General features: G+C 30.5%; 1 protein-coding gene across 1 annotated transcript; it reads right to left on the reverse strand.

Moving 5' to 3' along the window:
* Nucleotides 1-908: 908 nt before the first annotated feature.
* Nucleotides 909-13,399, reverse strand: LOC107613273 (BURP domain-containing protein 6). The gene is made up of 3 exons (XM_016315200.3): nt 13,219-13,399; nt 12,953-13,067; nt 909-2,060 (listed from the first exon to the last, which is right to left on the reverse strand). Exons 1-3 carry the CDS (start codon nt 13,288-13,290, stop codon nt 1,162-1,164), a joined length of 1,086 nt encoding a protein of 361 aa, XP_016170686.1. The 5' UTR covers nt 13,291-13,399; the 3' UTR covers nt 909-1,161.
* Between the last annotated feature and the right edge of the window lie 3,725 nt (nt 13,400-17,124).

The following is a 17,124-nucleotide window of genomic DNA, read 5'->3' on the forward strand; positions in this document are numbered from 1 at the left end:
TTTCAAATCACACATTTATTAATTAATTTCAACTATAAAATAAAAAAATTCTCAAAAATAAAAGATAAAAAAAAACACACAAAATTTAAAATTCCCAAAACACTTTCTTAATAATTCTCTCTTACTTTCTTCATTCTTTCAAAAATCTTCTTCATTCCTCTTAACAATGAAATTAGATCCGTTGAAAACATTTTAAAGCAATGAAATTTTTTAAATACTTGGCCTTTCAAAGCAATAAAAATTGAAAGGATTATAATTCAAAATTCTTTCTAAACTAGAGTCGTTATGTTGTTGTTCAACATAGCCATGGCATGTTTATGATGATGGCAAACTAAACTGTACTGAAAAACATGTATGAGCAACAAGAAAAAACAAATACCAAAATGCAAACATAACGTAATTATCATGAATTAATACATGTGTATGTCGTGTGAAATAACTTTTCAGTTGGTCTACAAAAATGATGGATAATAAATACTTAAATAGATATAATTAGTTAATACGGACAATGAAAAATATTTTTGAAAAAAATTAAGAAAGCAATAGAGAGAAAATTTTGAGAATTTTAAATTTTTGGTGCCTCTTGAATTTTTTTAATATATTTTTTTATTTTTTGAGATTTTTTTTATTTTGTGATTAAAATTGATTAATAAATATATAATTTAAAAAAAATAAAAGATTAAAAAATTAATTTTTTTAATAATTTTTTATAATTTACAAAAAAAAATTACATAGTGATTAATTAATTAGATTAATAAAATTTAGGTTAGATTAAAAGTTAAAGTTAACTATGATAAGTCAATTTATTTAATTTTATTTAATAATAATAAAATATGTCATAAAAAATAACTTATTCTTTAATTTAAAGAGGGTTGGATATAATTCAAACAAAAAAAACTATGCAAAAATTTTGTCAAAGGCAACATCATTACTGCGTTCCTCATTACATAATTATGCATTAACAACTTCTAGAAGATGTTACAGCACCTTCCACTCTTGCAGCACAACGTATATACCTTTGCCAAACTTCTAGAACACATTATTATAGTTGGAGTACATTCAAACTAACACACATACATATATTTTACAATAACGTAGTAGACTTAATACTCGCTATATATGCAAGGAGACACACTTTCAACATCATAAGGAGGGCATTACTTACATGTCATCTTTCAGGCCGCTGAATTGAGGTACCCAAATAACATCATCAGTGGCAAGAAAATGACAAATGGGAGTGGTTCCAGGCTTAGTATTAAGCATCTTGAAGGCAACATTATTTGATGGCCAGTGAGCAGTATCGGTGTGACAAACTACTATTGCTTTAAGTTTTGTTCCATCATTAGTTGTCATCAATGGGACGCTATAAGACCTTGTATCTATTTTGTGGCAAAAAAACACAGCATATGGGTAATTCATTTTGTGGCAAACCATTGCTTTTTCACCATTTTTCTTTACTCCTTCCGCCACAGTGTACTGCCGATCTTGTGTTTCCCTTTCGAATTCAGTTGAAAGTAGCCTTATGTTTTTTCCAAGTTTTGAAACCGCGAAATGGAGTAGGGACTCTAAAGAAGTTGCACAATATCTTTCTTCTCCGTGTATAGTAGGGCCCTCGCAAAGCGCAAGTGTTTTTTTCATTGATTCGGCTTCGGTTGACTCAGCTTCTATGTTAAAGCGGTTGAAGATCTCGGGGAGCCTGTTGCTAGAAAATGGAATGGCCTTTGCGATTGTGTCCGGTAAGAAAGTGAACTCATCCGAGGTCTTTATACGTCCTAGGATGAGTTTTTTGCCGGGAAGAAGATCATGCTCGAAGAAAAATGCGCCATTGGGTATCGTAGGTTTGTTACTTGTGAGATGGTCACTATATTTGTTGGGGAAAAACAACGGAAATGTTTTATTAAAGTCTTCGCTCTCTTTGCCGTGATCATAAACTGTCTTGGATTTGTCGCCATCATGATGAAGGTCGAACAAAAAGACGCCAATTGGTATTTTGAGTTTACTGCTTGTGGTTGCTTGTTGCTTAACATGGGCGCTTTCCCTTCTCATCCAATCCCAATTTCCTTAAAGTTGAAACCAATCAAATAAAGTGTGAATAGTTTGCATAATTAGCTTCTTCCATTTAGAGAGTTTATAATGATAAAGACTCAAAAACAAATTAGTTTTGCATATTTTAAGAATTTAATTTTAACGTAGTGTTAATCTAAAATAAATTTGTACATGTATCTAATTATATAATTACACATTACTAAATATAATTATATTTTACTTTAACAGCATAAAGAATTATCCAAAAATACTTTTATGATTTACCATATTAAAGTTGTAGAAAATAAATAACTTTAAATAAATTTAGAAATAATAACATCTATATAATTTTAAATATAAATATAATTTTGAAGAAGTCACCAAAAAAAATATAACTTTGAAGAAAAGAGAGAGAAGTGTTCATATAATAATAAAAAAAAGTAATTAATGAATAAAATGACACATAACTTTTTTAAAAGAGCAACCAACTTTGATTGGTTGAGTGAATCAACTCACTCGTCCGCTTAAATAAGTATTAAGAGTTTGAATTCTATTTTGTATTTGTAGTAATTCATTGACCATAAATAAAACTTAAATATACAATAAATTAGTACTTGACTTAATGAATTAAGAGTTATCATGAGAAACAAAAAAAAATGTTTCAAAGAGTTTTTTTTTTAAAGAACTATATTTAAAATATGGAGGGTTACAAGGCCAACTTATTTGATAATTAAGTTCAACCAAATTGAACCAAATTGATTCAATAGTTTAAGGATGAATTTTTTTATTTTACCAATTTTCACATTTAAATGAATTTGTCACAACACTATTTTGTTTTTGAACACATTTTTTATCCTTATAGAAAGAATGGTGTAAGCTATCCAATCCATTGTCGAATCAGTTTGATTGAGTATTCAGTATCGTATTGTCAAAATACGATCTAACCCAATTGGAATACCTTCCTTAATCACTCACATTATGATAATTTTTTTTGCAGTTATCATACGAAACCAAGATTGATTAAGAAAGCTCAATGAATCTTGAGCAGTAGCAGAGAAGAAATAGAATGAGAAGAGAACAATTTCACTTATTAATTGAGAATGAAATTTATAATGAATGGGCATTGGGCAGTGCCTTTTCAACACAAATCTGCTAATATATACATTGACCGAAGCAAGTCTATAACCACCTTTCCACAAATAACTTGCATAATAGAATTTTAACTAACTATTGTTAATAACCACTCTTAAGAGTGTCATCTATATACTCAATATCCTCCTTCAAACTGAGATTTAGTCTTGGAACAACTCTCAATTTGTACCTTATTTTTTCAAAGTAGTGATAAATTCAAAAAATTTTAACTGTTGGAATAAAAATATATAATATAATAATAATTTTTATAATAAAAATATTATGTGTATATAAAATCAGTTGTCAAATTATCTATTAATTATTATGTATTTGTATGTAAATATATATATTATTTAATTCATTTTTAATGTGTATTTTATATTTTAATATATATTCTTTACATGTGGTTATTTTTTAGGGATAAGTATTGTTTTGGTCCCTAACGTTGAGGGTCAGAATCGAAACTGCCCCCAACGTAATTTTTGATTTAGAATTATCATTTAACGTTTTTTTTTCGTATTAAAATCGTCCTTTTAACTTTTTCTGGACAAAAAAGCCCTCCACTATCACCAGCAACTTTACCTCCACCACCACCACCAGCACATTTACCTCCACCGCAAAAAAATAACATCAATAAAATCAACACAAATTCAACAAATCCAGGAATAAAAAATTCAACAAATCAACACAAATTCAACAACCAAATCAACACACAACAACAATAAAATCAGAAAACAACAAATCAAAATTAGAAGCAGAGGCAGTCACAGAAGTAGAAGTAGAGGCAGTCACAGAAGCAGATGTAGAAGAAGAAGAACCCGAAGCAGAAGAAGAAGAAGCAGAAGAAAAAGCAGATTAAGAAGAAGAAGCAGATGCAGAACCACCGGTGCTTGGCCACCCATCACCAGCAGCAGTGACAGAGCATGAAGCAGAAGAAGAAACAGATTCAGAAGAAGAAGTAGATACAGAACCACCGGTGCTTGGCCACCCATCACCAGCAGCAGTGACGGAGCGTGAAGCAGAAGAAGAAGCAGATTCAGAAGAAGTAGATGCAGAACCACCGGCGCTTGGCCACCCATCACCAGCGGCGGCGACGGAGCGTGCGAGGACCGGCGACGCACTCCACCCTCGGATCCCTCTCTCTCCTCGGCCACCCATCACCCGCAGACCGGCGACGGAGCATGCGCGGACCAACTCAGCCTCGGATCCCTCTCTCTCTCCTTCACGCGCCGCCCTCCTCGCGTCGGGCTCCTCTTCCCGGCGACGCACTCCACGGCGGCAGAAGCATGCATGAACGGTCCTCCCCTCCACCGGCGCTCCCTCTCTCTTTCCCCTCTTCTCTTCTCCCCCGTCGCAGCCCCTCTCCTTTCTTTTTTCTTCTGGCGACGGCGACGGCAGCTCCAAGCTTCGTCGGCGTCGTCCCCTCCCCCCTTCCCCTTCCCCCTCTTCCTTTCACCTTTCCCCTCTCCCTCCCCTCCCCCTTCGCGTTTTCTTTGGCCCCGCCCCCCACCAAAACGCGTTTCCAACCCCCCCCCCCCCCAACAATCGTTCTTTTCTTTTTTTTTTTTAAATTTTATAATTTTTTTTATTAAAGTAAGGGTATTTTAAGAATAAAATTAAAACTTTTATTAAAAAGGACGATTTAAATACGAAAAAAAACGTTAAGGATGATTCTAAATCAAAATTACGTTAGAGACGGTTTCGATTCTGACGTTAGGGACCAAAACAATACTTATCCCCTTTTTTTATGTACATATAAGATAATTATTAATATAATTATATTTTATTGTTGTAAAATATGATTAGTCTTCAAAATATCTAATTTATAAATTAAAATACTAAAAGAGTAATTTAAATAATAACATATAATTTAAAATTTTATTATTATTTAAATTTCATATTTTAAAAAAAATTGAAAAGTATTTTTCTTAACAATACAATCAAAATATATCTTTTTCTATATATATCAGTAAACAATTATTTAAAAATTTACTTCTCATACAATTAGAAACCAAATTTTATTGATAATTTATAGTTGAGAAAATTCTTTTAATTAATGCAGTTGCTACAGAAAAAATAAATAATACTCTTTTGAGTCTATTTCTAAGAAAAAAATACAAATTTTATTTAAATTGAGAAATGATCCTTCTAATAAACATTTAATATAAAATTCTTAAATTGACTATTAAATATCAAAAGTTGAGTAAAAAATTATTATGGGATCAAATTTAATAATTTAATGAAGACAAATAAATATTATTATCATATACTATTAAAAAATTTTAAATTATAATGGAATGCTTGCCTCCACAATCATACACGTCCGTCCCTGCTCAAAAGAAACTGCTGACAAAAAACTGCTGACAATAGTTTTGTCAATATGTCAGCAATTTACTCATTTCCAGGTATATTTACAACTTATAGAGCACTTTATCTTGGATGAATTGAATGTCAATATGAAAATGCTTGGTTTTGTAATGTAATACCAGATTGACAGTTAAAAGAATTGTGCTAAAGTAGTCACAAACTATTACAGGAGATGTTGACAAAGCCACCTTCTATTCTAGTAGCATGTTATTGAACCACACAATCTCAGCTTTACAATCTATTAAGCTCCGAAATTCAGCTTTCGTTGAGAATATACTAATAGTGGTTTATTTCTTATAAGACCAAGAAAGTAAATTAGCTCAAGATAAACGCAAAATTCAGACATACATAGATCTCCAATCCTCAAGATCCGAAACCATAGCCGAATATGAGAACCTATAAAGTCTGAAATCTTGGAATTTTTGGAAGACTAAATCCTACTCTTTTGTGCCTAAAGATATCTTAGAATTTTTTTAACAACATCCAATGTAACAATCTTGGATCATGTATGAATTGACTGACTTTACACAGTGTATATAACAAGCTACTAAAAAAAAAAAGTTGAATAGCATCGAATTTACCGTTGAATTTAATTTCGGAGGTTAGCGACGGCTTTATCGATGGATTTTGTAACAAATTCGTCAAATAAAAAACTTACTGTTGGATTCAGTTTTTTAACGGTAAATTTATCGGTAACAAATAAAGGAAAAAGTGAAATAATTGGCTTCACAATTACCCTCAGATTTAGGGTCGTTTTTTCTTATGGTAAATATAATTAGTTGAACACAGCATTTTATCCACTCGCTGATATGAAGATAAATTTGACGGTAATGTTATCCTAAATTCAAATCGATAAAATCCTCTCCCTCATTTCAAATTACACACACTTTCTCTTCTCACCCTCTTCTCTCTCACACTCTCTCTCTAACCCTCTCGTCTCTCACTCTCATCGTCCTTGGTAGCCCCGTCTCATCATCTTGCTAGCTTTCCGTCGTAGTTCATGTGTTGCCGCTCTCCTTGGTCTTCTTGTTGCCGGCTCAGTCAAGAAGAAACAAAAGCAACCGCAATTGCCACCTTTGGTTTGGACCTTGTTGTCTTCTTGCTTCATCGCCTCCTTTACGCTGGTTCCATCGTTGAGCCACTATGGTGAGTTCCTGGCTACATTCCCCTATTTTTTTCGATGTAGTTCACATTCCACACTTCACATATTTTTGCATTCTTTTTAATTAATTAATTAATTTGTCATTTTACTATAAATCATCACTGAAATTTAATCAATTTTTTTATTAATTGAATAGTATTGTTGAAGGGTTGTTACCATAATTTTAACTAAATTTTTTAGGTTTATGTCTTAAGAATAAAGAGTTCCTATTTAAAAAATCTTAGCCTCTAATTGTAACGATGAAGTTGATTTAGGTGTGGTTGTATTGAACTTTAGCCTGTTAATTTTTTTTAGTTATGTATTGGGTTATAATTTGATAAACTGAGTAACTAATTAATGATATTGATTATGAATTTATTAATTTTTATTGTTGCTGATTATAACTTGTTTATATTTGCTGATTATAATTTGTTGATATATTTTTATTGAATCTGTCATAATTTAATTTCTGTTGATTATTGTTAAATCTGTCATAATATTTAATCTCTGTTGATTATTATTTAATATAATTTATTGATTCTTAGCACTTTGATAGTGTAATATATATAGGTTTAATGGTGGATTGTTGTTTTTTTTTTTTGTTGATTATTGGTGTTGCTATTACTGCATTTTATTTTAATTTCTTCTCTTTTTCTCTTTTTATGTGTCATTGCAGTTATTTTTTTTATTTAATTTTTTTTTTCTTTTTCTTAATTTTATTCCTCTTAAAAAGATGAAAGAAAAAGAATTATAAAAAATAAAAAAAAAAAGATAGAGGAAGAGAGAGAATTTTAAATTGTACAAAATTTATCAAAAATTTAATACCAAAATTTTTTAATAACAACACAGAAATTTCTTAATTTTGACCCCAAAATTTTGCTATAAAAACACATAAATCTTTTCTTTAATACTGTATTTTTTTTTTAGTATTGTTCTTTCTTTTTTTCTGTTGCTCTTTTTTTTTTTAGGAGCATTGCTTTTTATATTGGACTTGAATGAACATGTTTATACTGTTGAATGAATGTAGGTTCATACTTATTGGATTGAATTCTTGTTAGAAATAAAAATAACACCAAAATTTATTTAAAATGACACTAGAATTTAAATACAATGATACAGAATATAAAAGGTAAATTACACACAAAAAGATCACATTAATTCTATAAAATGAAATAAGATAGTACCAAAATTATTTAAAATTGACACCATAGTTTAGTAACATGGCATAAAAAAATTAAAATTTTATAAAAATATTACACATTCAATGAATGCCTATCTCATATAAAAAATAATATAAAAATTTTAAAAATAATACCAAAATATCTTTACTCTAATACTGAAATTTTAAACTAAATGATGTGATAGAACTAAAAACTTATTTTAGAAGACTTGAGTTAAAGATTCATAAATTTTAATAGAAAAGAGAATAAGTGAAAATATATAGATAACGTAGCGAAATTAAATCGAACAAGTGCAAAAATTCGAAAGAAAATGAACAATGACATTTACGTATAAGAAGAAGACGTATCTGATATATAAAACAACACTTAAATTTCTAAAGCGTAATATCGAAATGTCTTCACTCTATTACCAAACTTTTTAACTAAATAATGTGATGGAACTAAGAATTCATTTTATGACTATTTGAATAGCAGATTTACAAATTTTGATAAAAAAAATAGAATAAGTGAAAAAATCAGTAGATAATAAAACAAAATTAAATAGAACAAGTGCAAAAATTCGAAAGGGAATGAAAAATGTTATTTACGTATAAAAAGATCACAATGATGACGATGAGAATAATGATACGATTACGATGATACGATGATGATAAAGGAGAAAAGGGAAGAAAAAGAAGAACTCAAATGAAAAAAAAATAAAAAAAGGAAGAGGATCGGATGAGGTGGTAATAGCTAGTGGTGGTAACAATAACGATAACAAAAGAAAAATGAAAAAAAAAAAGAAGGAAGAAAAGAATAAAAAGAAAAAGCAAAAGAAATATAAATAAGTAAGCTGATAAGTAAGTATATTTTTATAATTTTATCCTTTTGTCTGTGTAAAACTAAATTCACATTCTAATCTTTAAAATAATCAAATAACTCTAATTCCAAAAGAATATTTTTATAATTTTATTCTTTTAAAATTAACTAAATATATTTTAGTTATTTTAAATTAAATTAAAATTTTAATTCAAATTAAATAATCATAATCCTAAAAGTTATTTTTGTCTTTTTAAATTAACCCAGAAAGAATATTTTACATACAACTAAAAAAGTAATTAAGAAAATAAATAACTTTCAAATAAAAAAATAATTAAGCAAAAATAATTTATAGTTAAAATTTTGGTTGAGCGACAATATATAATACATTTTAATAGGTTAAGTACGATTTTGATCCCTAAGTTAGGGATTGAAAATTTTTTTCATCCCTTACTGTTTTTTGCTTACAAAATCGTCTCTGTGGTCTAAGTTTTAAAGCCGTCATTCGAATTAAAATACCATTCTCCCTCTTCTCTAACATACTCAGTTTTTATTCTTCTTTCTCTTCTCCATCGTGGCAGTATCTCTTCTTTTTTTTCTTCATCATTACAAAATCATGAACAATAATAAAACAGAAACAAAAAAAAGAAAAGAACACAATTTATTTCAACTATTCAGAATCAGAAAAAATAGAATCAGAAGAACAATGAAGAAATAGAAGAAACAGAAACAGAACAATGAAATCAAAATAAATCAGAATCAACTATTCAAAATTAGAAGAAATAGAATCAGAACAACAATGAAAAAATAGAAGCAGAACAATAATAAAATCAAAATAAAATCAGAATCAGAATCAATGCAATTAATAAAATCAACAAATCAACGATGCAATTAACCAAAGAAACAGAAGCAGAATCAACAATGAAATTAGCAAAATTAACAAATCAGAAGCAGAATTGGAACCCTAGGAGCAGCGGCGATGACTGGCGAGGAGTAGCGACGGGTGAGGAGAAGTGATGACTAGCGAGGAACAACGGTCAACGGCTCTCTCAAAGCAGCGGCGACATGTGAGGAGGAGGAGCAGAACGGCGACATGCAAGGAGTAGCGGCGAGGACGCGAACAACGAGGAGCAACGGCAGCAGCAATGGTGAAGAGTGGCAGAGGCGGATTCCCTTCCCCTTTCCCTCCCCTTCTTCTTTCCTAAATCCCCCTCTCCCAACGTGATTCCTTTATCCCGTTTTCTTATTTTATATTTTTTAATTAGGGATAATTTGGTGATAAAAATTAAAATTTTGGTAAAAATGACGGTTTTAAAACTTAACTAAATTTTAGAGATGATTTTGTAAATAAAAAAAGGTTAGGGACCAAAAAAATTTTCGACCCCTACCTTAAGAACCAAAATTGTACTTAACTCCATTTTAATATGTTGCACTTGAATTCGAACCTTAATAATGGCCAAGTAATGAATAAAACCCTTAAATATAAGTGCACAAATTGTAAAGTGAGTGAATTTGTGATGTCTAAGATTAAGAATTGTCCAATCTATAAAAAAAAAAAAAAACAAAAGATATAACTTTAACGAGTTAAATTTCAATTTGGCCCCTGAAATTTAGTCCGATGCTTAGAATGACCCCCACAATTTCGTTGGCCCCAATTAGAACTCCCAAATTTGTAATTGTGACTCCAACTTGCCCTGTGATCATCTCCGTCACCAGAATGTTGATTTGATGTAGTTGCATGACACGATGGACACTACTTAAATGACGGCGCATTGGTTTCGCGCCCAAACCCTTTGGAAACCACGTCATTTCAGTTTTTTGTGGGTTAAAACTCTCTTTCTTTCCACTACGACAATCATAAGTTGTCAAACATCAAGAAAACTCTTACACTACGTGGTTTCCAAAGGGTTTGCGCGCGAAACTAATGCGCCGTCGTTTAAGTAGTATCCACCATGTCATGCAATTGCGCTAGATCAGCATTCCGGTGACGGAGATGATCACAGGGACAAACTGGAGCCACAATTATAAATTTAGGAGTTCTAATTAGAGCCAACAAAATTGTAGAAGTTACTCTGAACATCAAACCAAATTTCAGGGTCAAATTAAGATTTAACTCAACTTTAACTAAAATTTACAGACGGAGCTTTGATGCTCCAACGTGTAAGGGATCATTAATTCACCAATCCCGCTTGGTAAATATCAAGAGGTGCAGTCAATTAGTATTTTTTTTTTTTAATTTTTTTTAGAAGCAACATGAATTTAAAGTGCCATGAAAAATATCCAAAAGTTTAAAAAAAAATCCAAAATAAGAAAAAAATAGCTGAAACCAAATGATAACAAATAGTCAAAATTATTATAAAAGAATATCTAAAATTATTTTAAAAATTCTTAATAAAAATAAAATAATTGAAATGTTATAAAAGAAACATTAAAAGTCTAACAAAAAATATTTAAAATTATTTTTAAAATTTCAAAAAAATTAGAAAAAGAACATTTGAATCTTTTTTGGATGGAAACATGAATTTAAATTATCATGAGAAACATCCAAAATTTAAAAAAAATCAAAAATCAAATGATAACAAAGATCTAAAATTATTGTAAAAAAAATATCCAAAATCATTTTAAAAATTTCTAATAAAAAGAAACATCGGAAATATAATTAAAAAACATAAAAAAAACGAACCAAAAAAGATATCCAAAATTATTTATACAATTTCAAAACAAATAAAAAAATGAGAAAAAGAACCTCCGAAAACTAAGAAAATAAACATCTAAAACTATTAAAAAAAGATGCATTGAAAGTGTAAAATATTTTACACAGTCGTGTAATTACATCCGTTTTTTTATGACTATTCATGCGATCAATGTAAAAAATAGTTATTTTTACTGATATGACATTACGTAATTGAATGTACATGTAAAACTATTTTATACTGACAGTGCATCAAAATGAGGAACAAGGTTGTGGTGCAGTGTCTGTGCGGTGGAATTATTTAAGGAGGTAGTCGTGCAGCGGCGTTGCATTTGCAAGGGAAGTTGCTGCGTGTGTGCGGCGGAGGTACGAAGCGGTGGGGTGAACCGCAATGATCTTATTCGTCCAACAGCGAGCAATGAGGACTTCGATGTGGCAGGGCCGACAGCGCGGCAAGATGTGTTGCAAGCCATAGAAGGCCAGCGGTGTAGCACGACATGTTACATGAAGCGTTGCGCCCGATCATGATTGGATGGGGAGGGGCCGACGCCGCCAAGAGAAGACATGGGGGGAGGATGTGGAGGTGCGGGCCGCAAAGAGAGTTCATGGGACGTGGTAGTGCCCGTGGCGCGGCACGACGTGTTGCATGAAGCGTCACGCGCGATCAAGGTTGTATGGGGAGGGGCCGACGCCACCAAGCAAAGATGTGGAAAGCGGAGGCACGTGTCGTGGTGAGGATAAATGGAGGAGGTCATGTTTGGGGTTGAGTTTGGATGTCACGTGCTTCTGAAGGTTTAAACAATACTAAAACGTTATATTTTTTTTTTAATATTATTTAAACCCTAAAATAACATCATTTAATACTCTTTTAGCACTAAAACGGTACAACATCGGTTTAATATATCTAATATGACAAAACGTGAGCTATCAAACTAACAGCATTGAAGAAGTCAAGGACTATATTAATATATTTTTTTAAATTTGAATGACTAAATTATAATAATTGAAAAATCAAAGAGCAAATTAATAAAACTCGTGGATCTCAGAAACTAAAAGTGGAGTTTAACTCGATTAAAGGCGCATATAATTGATTGTCTATACTTTTTCTTAATGCACCCAAGTACTTACTTATAAGGAACCAACATAAACTATAACTTCTCAAAAAAATATAGGAAACATTTTAAGTGTATCGAGAATACCAGTGCTCTAATTATTTTAATTGTTGATCTGAATTATAAAAAATATATATAATATATATTAATTAAAATCAACGGTTTAAATGCACTTAAAATGTTTCCAAAAATATATATTTTAATACTTTTATTGAAACAAATAACCGAACATGCTAAAAAATATTAGAACCATACATGTGGTTATTCATGTAAAAATATCCCTTTTTTAAAGATGAAAGCTAATATATAAATATATATTAAATAATTTAATTAAATATATTAAATTATTTAATAATTGTTAATTAGATATTTTTACGTAGGTATTACCTAATAATAAAATTAAGGGCTTAAAACAACATTAATCAAAGAAGAGGAAACTTTCTAGAGTTGAAAAACTAGCAGACTGAGATGTAAAGTAGTAGTTGAGAATATTCATGTAACTCACCAGGCTGCAGGAGAAGGTCCTTGAAAGCTTTAGGCATGGGAGTGTTAGGCCAGAGTGTTTGCCAGTAATCTTCAGCAGGCAGTGATGCATGCACATGGCTTCCCAGAATCGCAATCTGCCAAAATTTTCAAATTGGAACAAATAATAATAGTTTGAGTAAAGAAGGAAGCAATAAATATTAACCTCATAATAATTAGAAAGGCTTCACATTTTCTTTCTTTCTATTTTATTTTTATGTTCCCCCTATTCTAGAGAGATAAACTTACACAAAAAAGTGCTGAAAGGGGTAGCAGACGACTGGACTCCATTTTGTTTAGGATCGAAGTGATATATAGCATGTAGAAACGTGATACTGAGTGTGCAACTAGAGAGGGACAATTTATAGAGGGAAATTTCTCCTTCTACAGTTCTATGAACATGTGTAAGCGTGTAACACGCATGCAAGTTGTATAATAATTGCACTCCTCTTGTCACGAATATACGAAGCATGGACCAATGAATTGAGTGAGAGTGACAGCGGAGCCCAATATAATGTTTCCTGTGGTGGGCCTTTCTCAGGCGAATTTCTTGGTTTTATTTATATTTGTCTTTTATTGTATTAATGCCACAATTAGATATTTAGATATTTTGATTGAGGTATCTTATAAAGACCTGTGCAGGAATTGCATTGCCATGAAACACTTCAAGAACAGCACTTCATATACATATGAATTCTTGCAATTGTTAAGTGGCGAAGGAAACAATTAAGACACCTTGGTGTGTTTGCAAAAGAGAGGCACTTTCATTGAAAAATATGCACGACTTACATGTTATGCAATTAAATTCAGGAAGTCTATTTTCTTTAAAAAAGTATTTGATTAATTAATATTATTAATATTATTATTAATATTAATAAATAGTTATTAACCATTTAATAATATTTGATTAAAAGGACATAATTTTTTAATAATTATGTATGTTTAAAATATTATATTTATTGGCAATAAAAAAGATATCATTATTTGTATACGTAACAAATTATAATTATTACGTGTAATATATAAATAAGTCTTTGTCTATTATTTTAAACACACAAATACTAAGTGTATATTTTACTTAATTATCAAGAGATTTTTTTTGTTCAACAGAGTTGAGAATTTTTTACTATTGCTAATTAAGAAATTCTTAAGTTTTATTGTATTTTGGAAGAATATTATCATCAACCCTATAGCAACAAAGTGTGGAGACAAATATCTCTGTAAAGAAAGCAATCTAATCTTGTCTTGAAACCATCTTCATATACCCAATAATTTTAGAAAGATATTTCTTGAAGATGGCACAAAATCAAAACACCGCGTTCAAAGGTCATGAATCAAGAGTTTGTCAAGTTGGATCGCTTTGATGGAACGAACTTCAATCGTTGGAAGGACAAGATGATGTTTTTTCTTTTTATTCTCAATCTTGCATATATATAATTGACCCAACACCAATTGCCGATGCCGCTGAAGATTCTACACTAGAAGAGAAAGAAAAGATTGTTCAATTAAAGAAGAAACGTAATGAACATACTTTTGCTTGTCGAGGTCATATTCTCAATACTTTATCCGACCAACTCTATGATCTCTACATGTCAATTCAATCACCATTGGAGATTTGAAAGTCTTTTGAAGAAAAGTACACTACTGAAAAATAAGGAACAGATAAGTTTATTATGATGAAATATTTTGAATTTATTATGAATGATACTATGCCTGTTATGAATCAAATTCATGAGTTACAAATCTTTGTAACTAGACTTTGTGATTTACAAGTAGTGATCCTTGAATCATTACAAGTTGAAACAATTATTTTAAAATTGCCTTCATCTTAGAATGGTTATAGGAAGAAACTTTTACATCTTGGCGAGGACTTCACAATTAAAAAATTGCTAAGGCATATACTATAGAGGAGGAAACTCGAAAATATGATGCTGTGTATCTTTTTCAAAATTTTAAAGTGAATCATATTGGTGAAGACAAAACCAATAAGAAGAAAAAAAAAGTTCTCAAAAGATTCAAAGCAAGACAAAAAGAGACAAAAATAGTGTTATCATTGCCACAAGAAAGGATATTACATCAAAGAATGTAGACTTCTGAAAAGAGAAGTACGAAAAACTAACTTAGTGAAAGAGAAGGATCTAATTGCTATGGTTGTAGAAAAAGTACAAAATATGCATATTGACATAGTTACAGAACTCAACATGGCAACATAAAAAAATCACTTGAGTGATAGTTAGATTTTGCGACTACTATTCACGTTTGCTATAATCGCAACCAATTCAAAACATACGAAGAAGTGAACAATAGAGAAGTCTTGATGGACAATGACAATTTGGTCAAAGTTTGTGGTCAAGAAACTGTGGAATTAAATTTTACATCTGAAAAGAAATTAAGTTTAATAAATATACTTCATATTCCGGATTTGAGAAAAATTTAGTTCCTATTAGTCTCTTCGTAGTGATCGAGGTGGAGAATATTTTTCTAATGAATTTAATAACTTTTGTGAATTATATGGTATTATACATGAATCTTCCGCTCCATATACTCCGCAACAAAATGATTTGACAGAAAGAAAAATCGTATCTTAGTAGATATGGTTAATTCAATGTTACTAAATACAAAATTGCCTTACAATTTATGGGGTAGGTGAAGCATTATTGATATCATGTCATATCCATAATAAGATACCATCAAGATATAGAAAGGTTTCTCCGATCCTTATGAAATTTAGAAAGGAAGAAAATCTAATTTGAATTATCTGAAAATGTAAGGGTGTTTAGCTTTTTATCAAGTTTCTGATCAAAAGAGAACCAAATTAGGGTCAAGAGCCATAAAAGACACTTTCATAGGATATGCTCAAAATTCTAAAGCATATAGAATATTAGACTTAGTGTCTAATGTAGTTGTTGAATCAAGAGAGGTAGAATTTATTGAAAATAAATTTATCAATTATTCAACTTCTAGTTCAGACTATCCCCAAAATGATACTAATGTTTTTTTTTTACCAAAGATAGGGAGACTCGAACCCGCATCCTCTTAGGTGAGTATAGAGAGATTATGTCATTTGAGCTATAACTTATTGGCAAAAAATGATACTAATATTTCACAAGAAATAAATATTCAAAATAATAAACGTCTAAATGACAAAGAATTAATTGAACCAAGGAAGAGCTTGCGAGTGAGAAAAGAAAAAGGACTTGGGTCCAGATTTTATTTCTTCTCACGCTATCACCTTTTTGGTAGAAGGAACTAGGAATTCTGTGACAAACAAGATTCCTATTATAATGAACATAAAGGGTGATCCTCAAATGTTTAAAGAGGCTATGGCTTCAAAGAATTCTGTTTTTTAGAAAGAAGCAACAAATGATGAAATAGACTCAATATTATCAAATAATACTTGAGTCTTAGTTGATTTGCCTCTAGTATCAAAGCCCATATGATGTAAGTGAGTATTTAAAAGAAAGTATAACACTGATAGTTCATTACAAACCTTTAAAGTAAGGTTGTGGCCAAAGGGTTTAGACAACAAGAAGGTTTAGACTATTTTGATACCTGTGCACCTGTTGTAAGAATGACTTCTATTAGGACTCTTATATCATTAGCACTCATTCACAAGTTTCATATACATCAAATGGATATTAAAACGACTTTTTTAAATGGAGATCTCAATGAAGAAATTTATATGGAGCAATTGGAAGGCTATGTTCTACCTGAAAATGAAAAGAAAGTTTGTAAATTAATTAAGTCTTTATATGGCCTAAAACAAGCGCCTAAACAATAGCACGAGAAGTTTGATTCAGTGGTGTTATCAAATGGCTTCTCATATAATAGCAGATAAATGTATTTACTCAAAATTTACTAAAGATTATGGAGAATCATTTGCCTATATGTTGATGATATGTTAATCATCGGAACAAACTTAGAAAGAACTCGTGTAACGAAGGAGTATCTAACTTCTAAATTCAAGATGAAAGATTTGAATGAAGTTGATATAATATTAGGTACGAAGGTGCATAAGAATGAAATTGATTCTACTTTAAGTCAATCTCATTATATAAAAAATGTATTAAAAAAGTTTGATCATCTCACAGTTAATTATATAAAGAATTTAATACACCTTATGATCCTAATTTTAGATTAGAAGAAAACATGAAA

This window comes from Arachis ipaensis, chromosome B8 (assembly GCF_059453495.1).
Source record: "Arachis ipaensis isolate K30076 ecotype BB chromosome B8, ASM5945349v1, whole genome shotgun sequence".
NCBI lineage: Eukaryota > Viridiplantae > Streptophyta > Magnoliopsida > Fabales > Fabaceae > Arachis > Arachis ipaensis.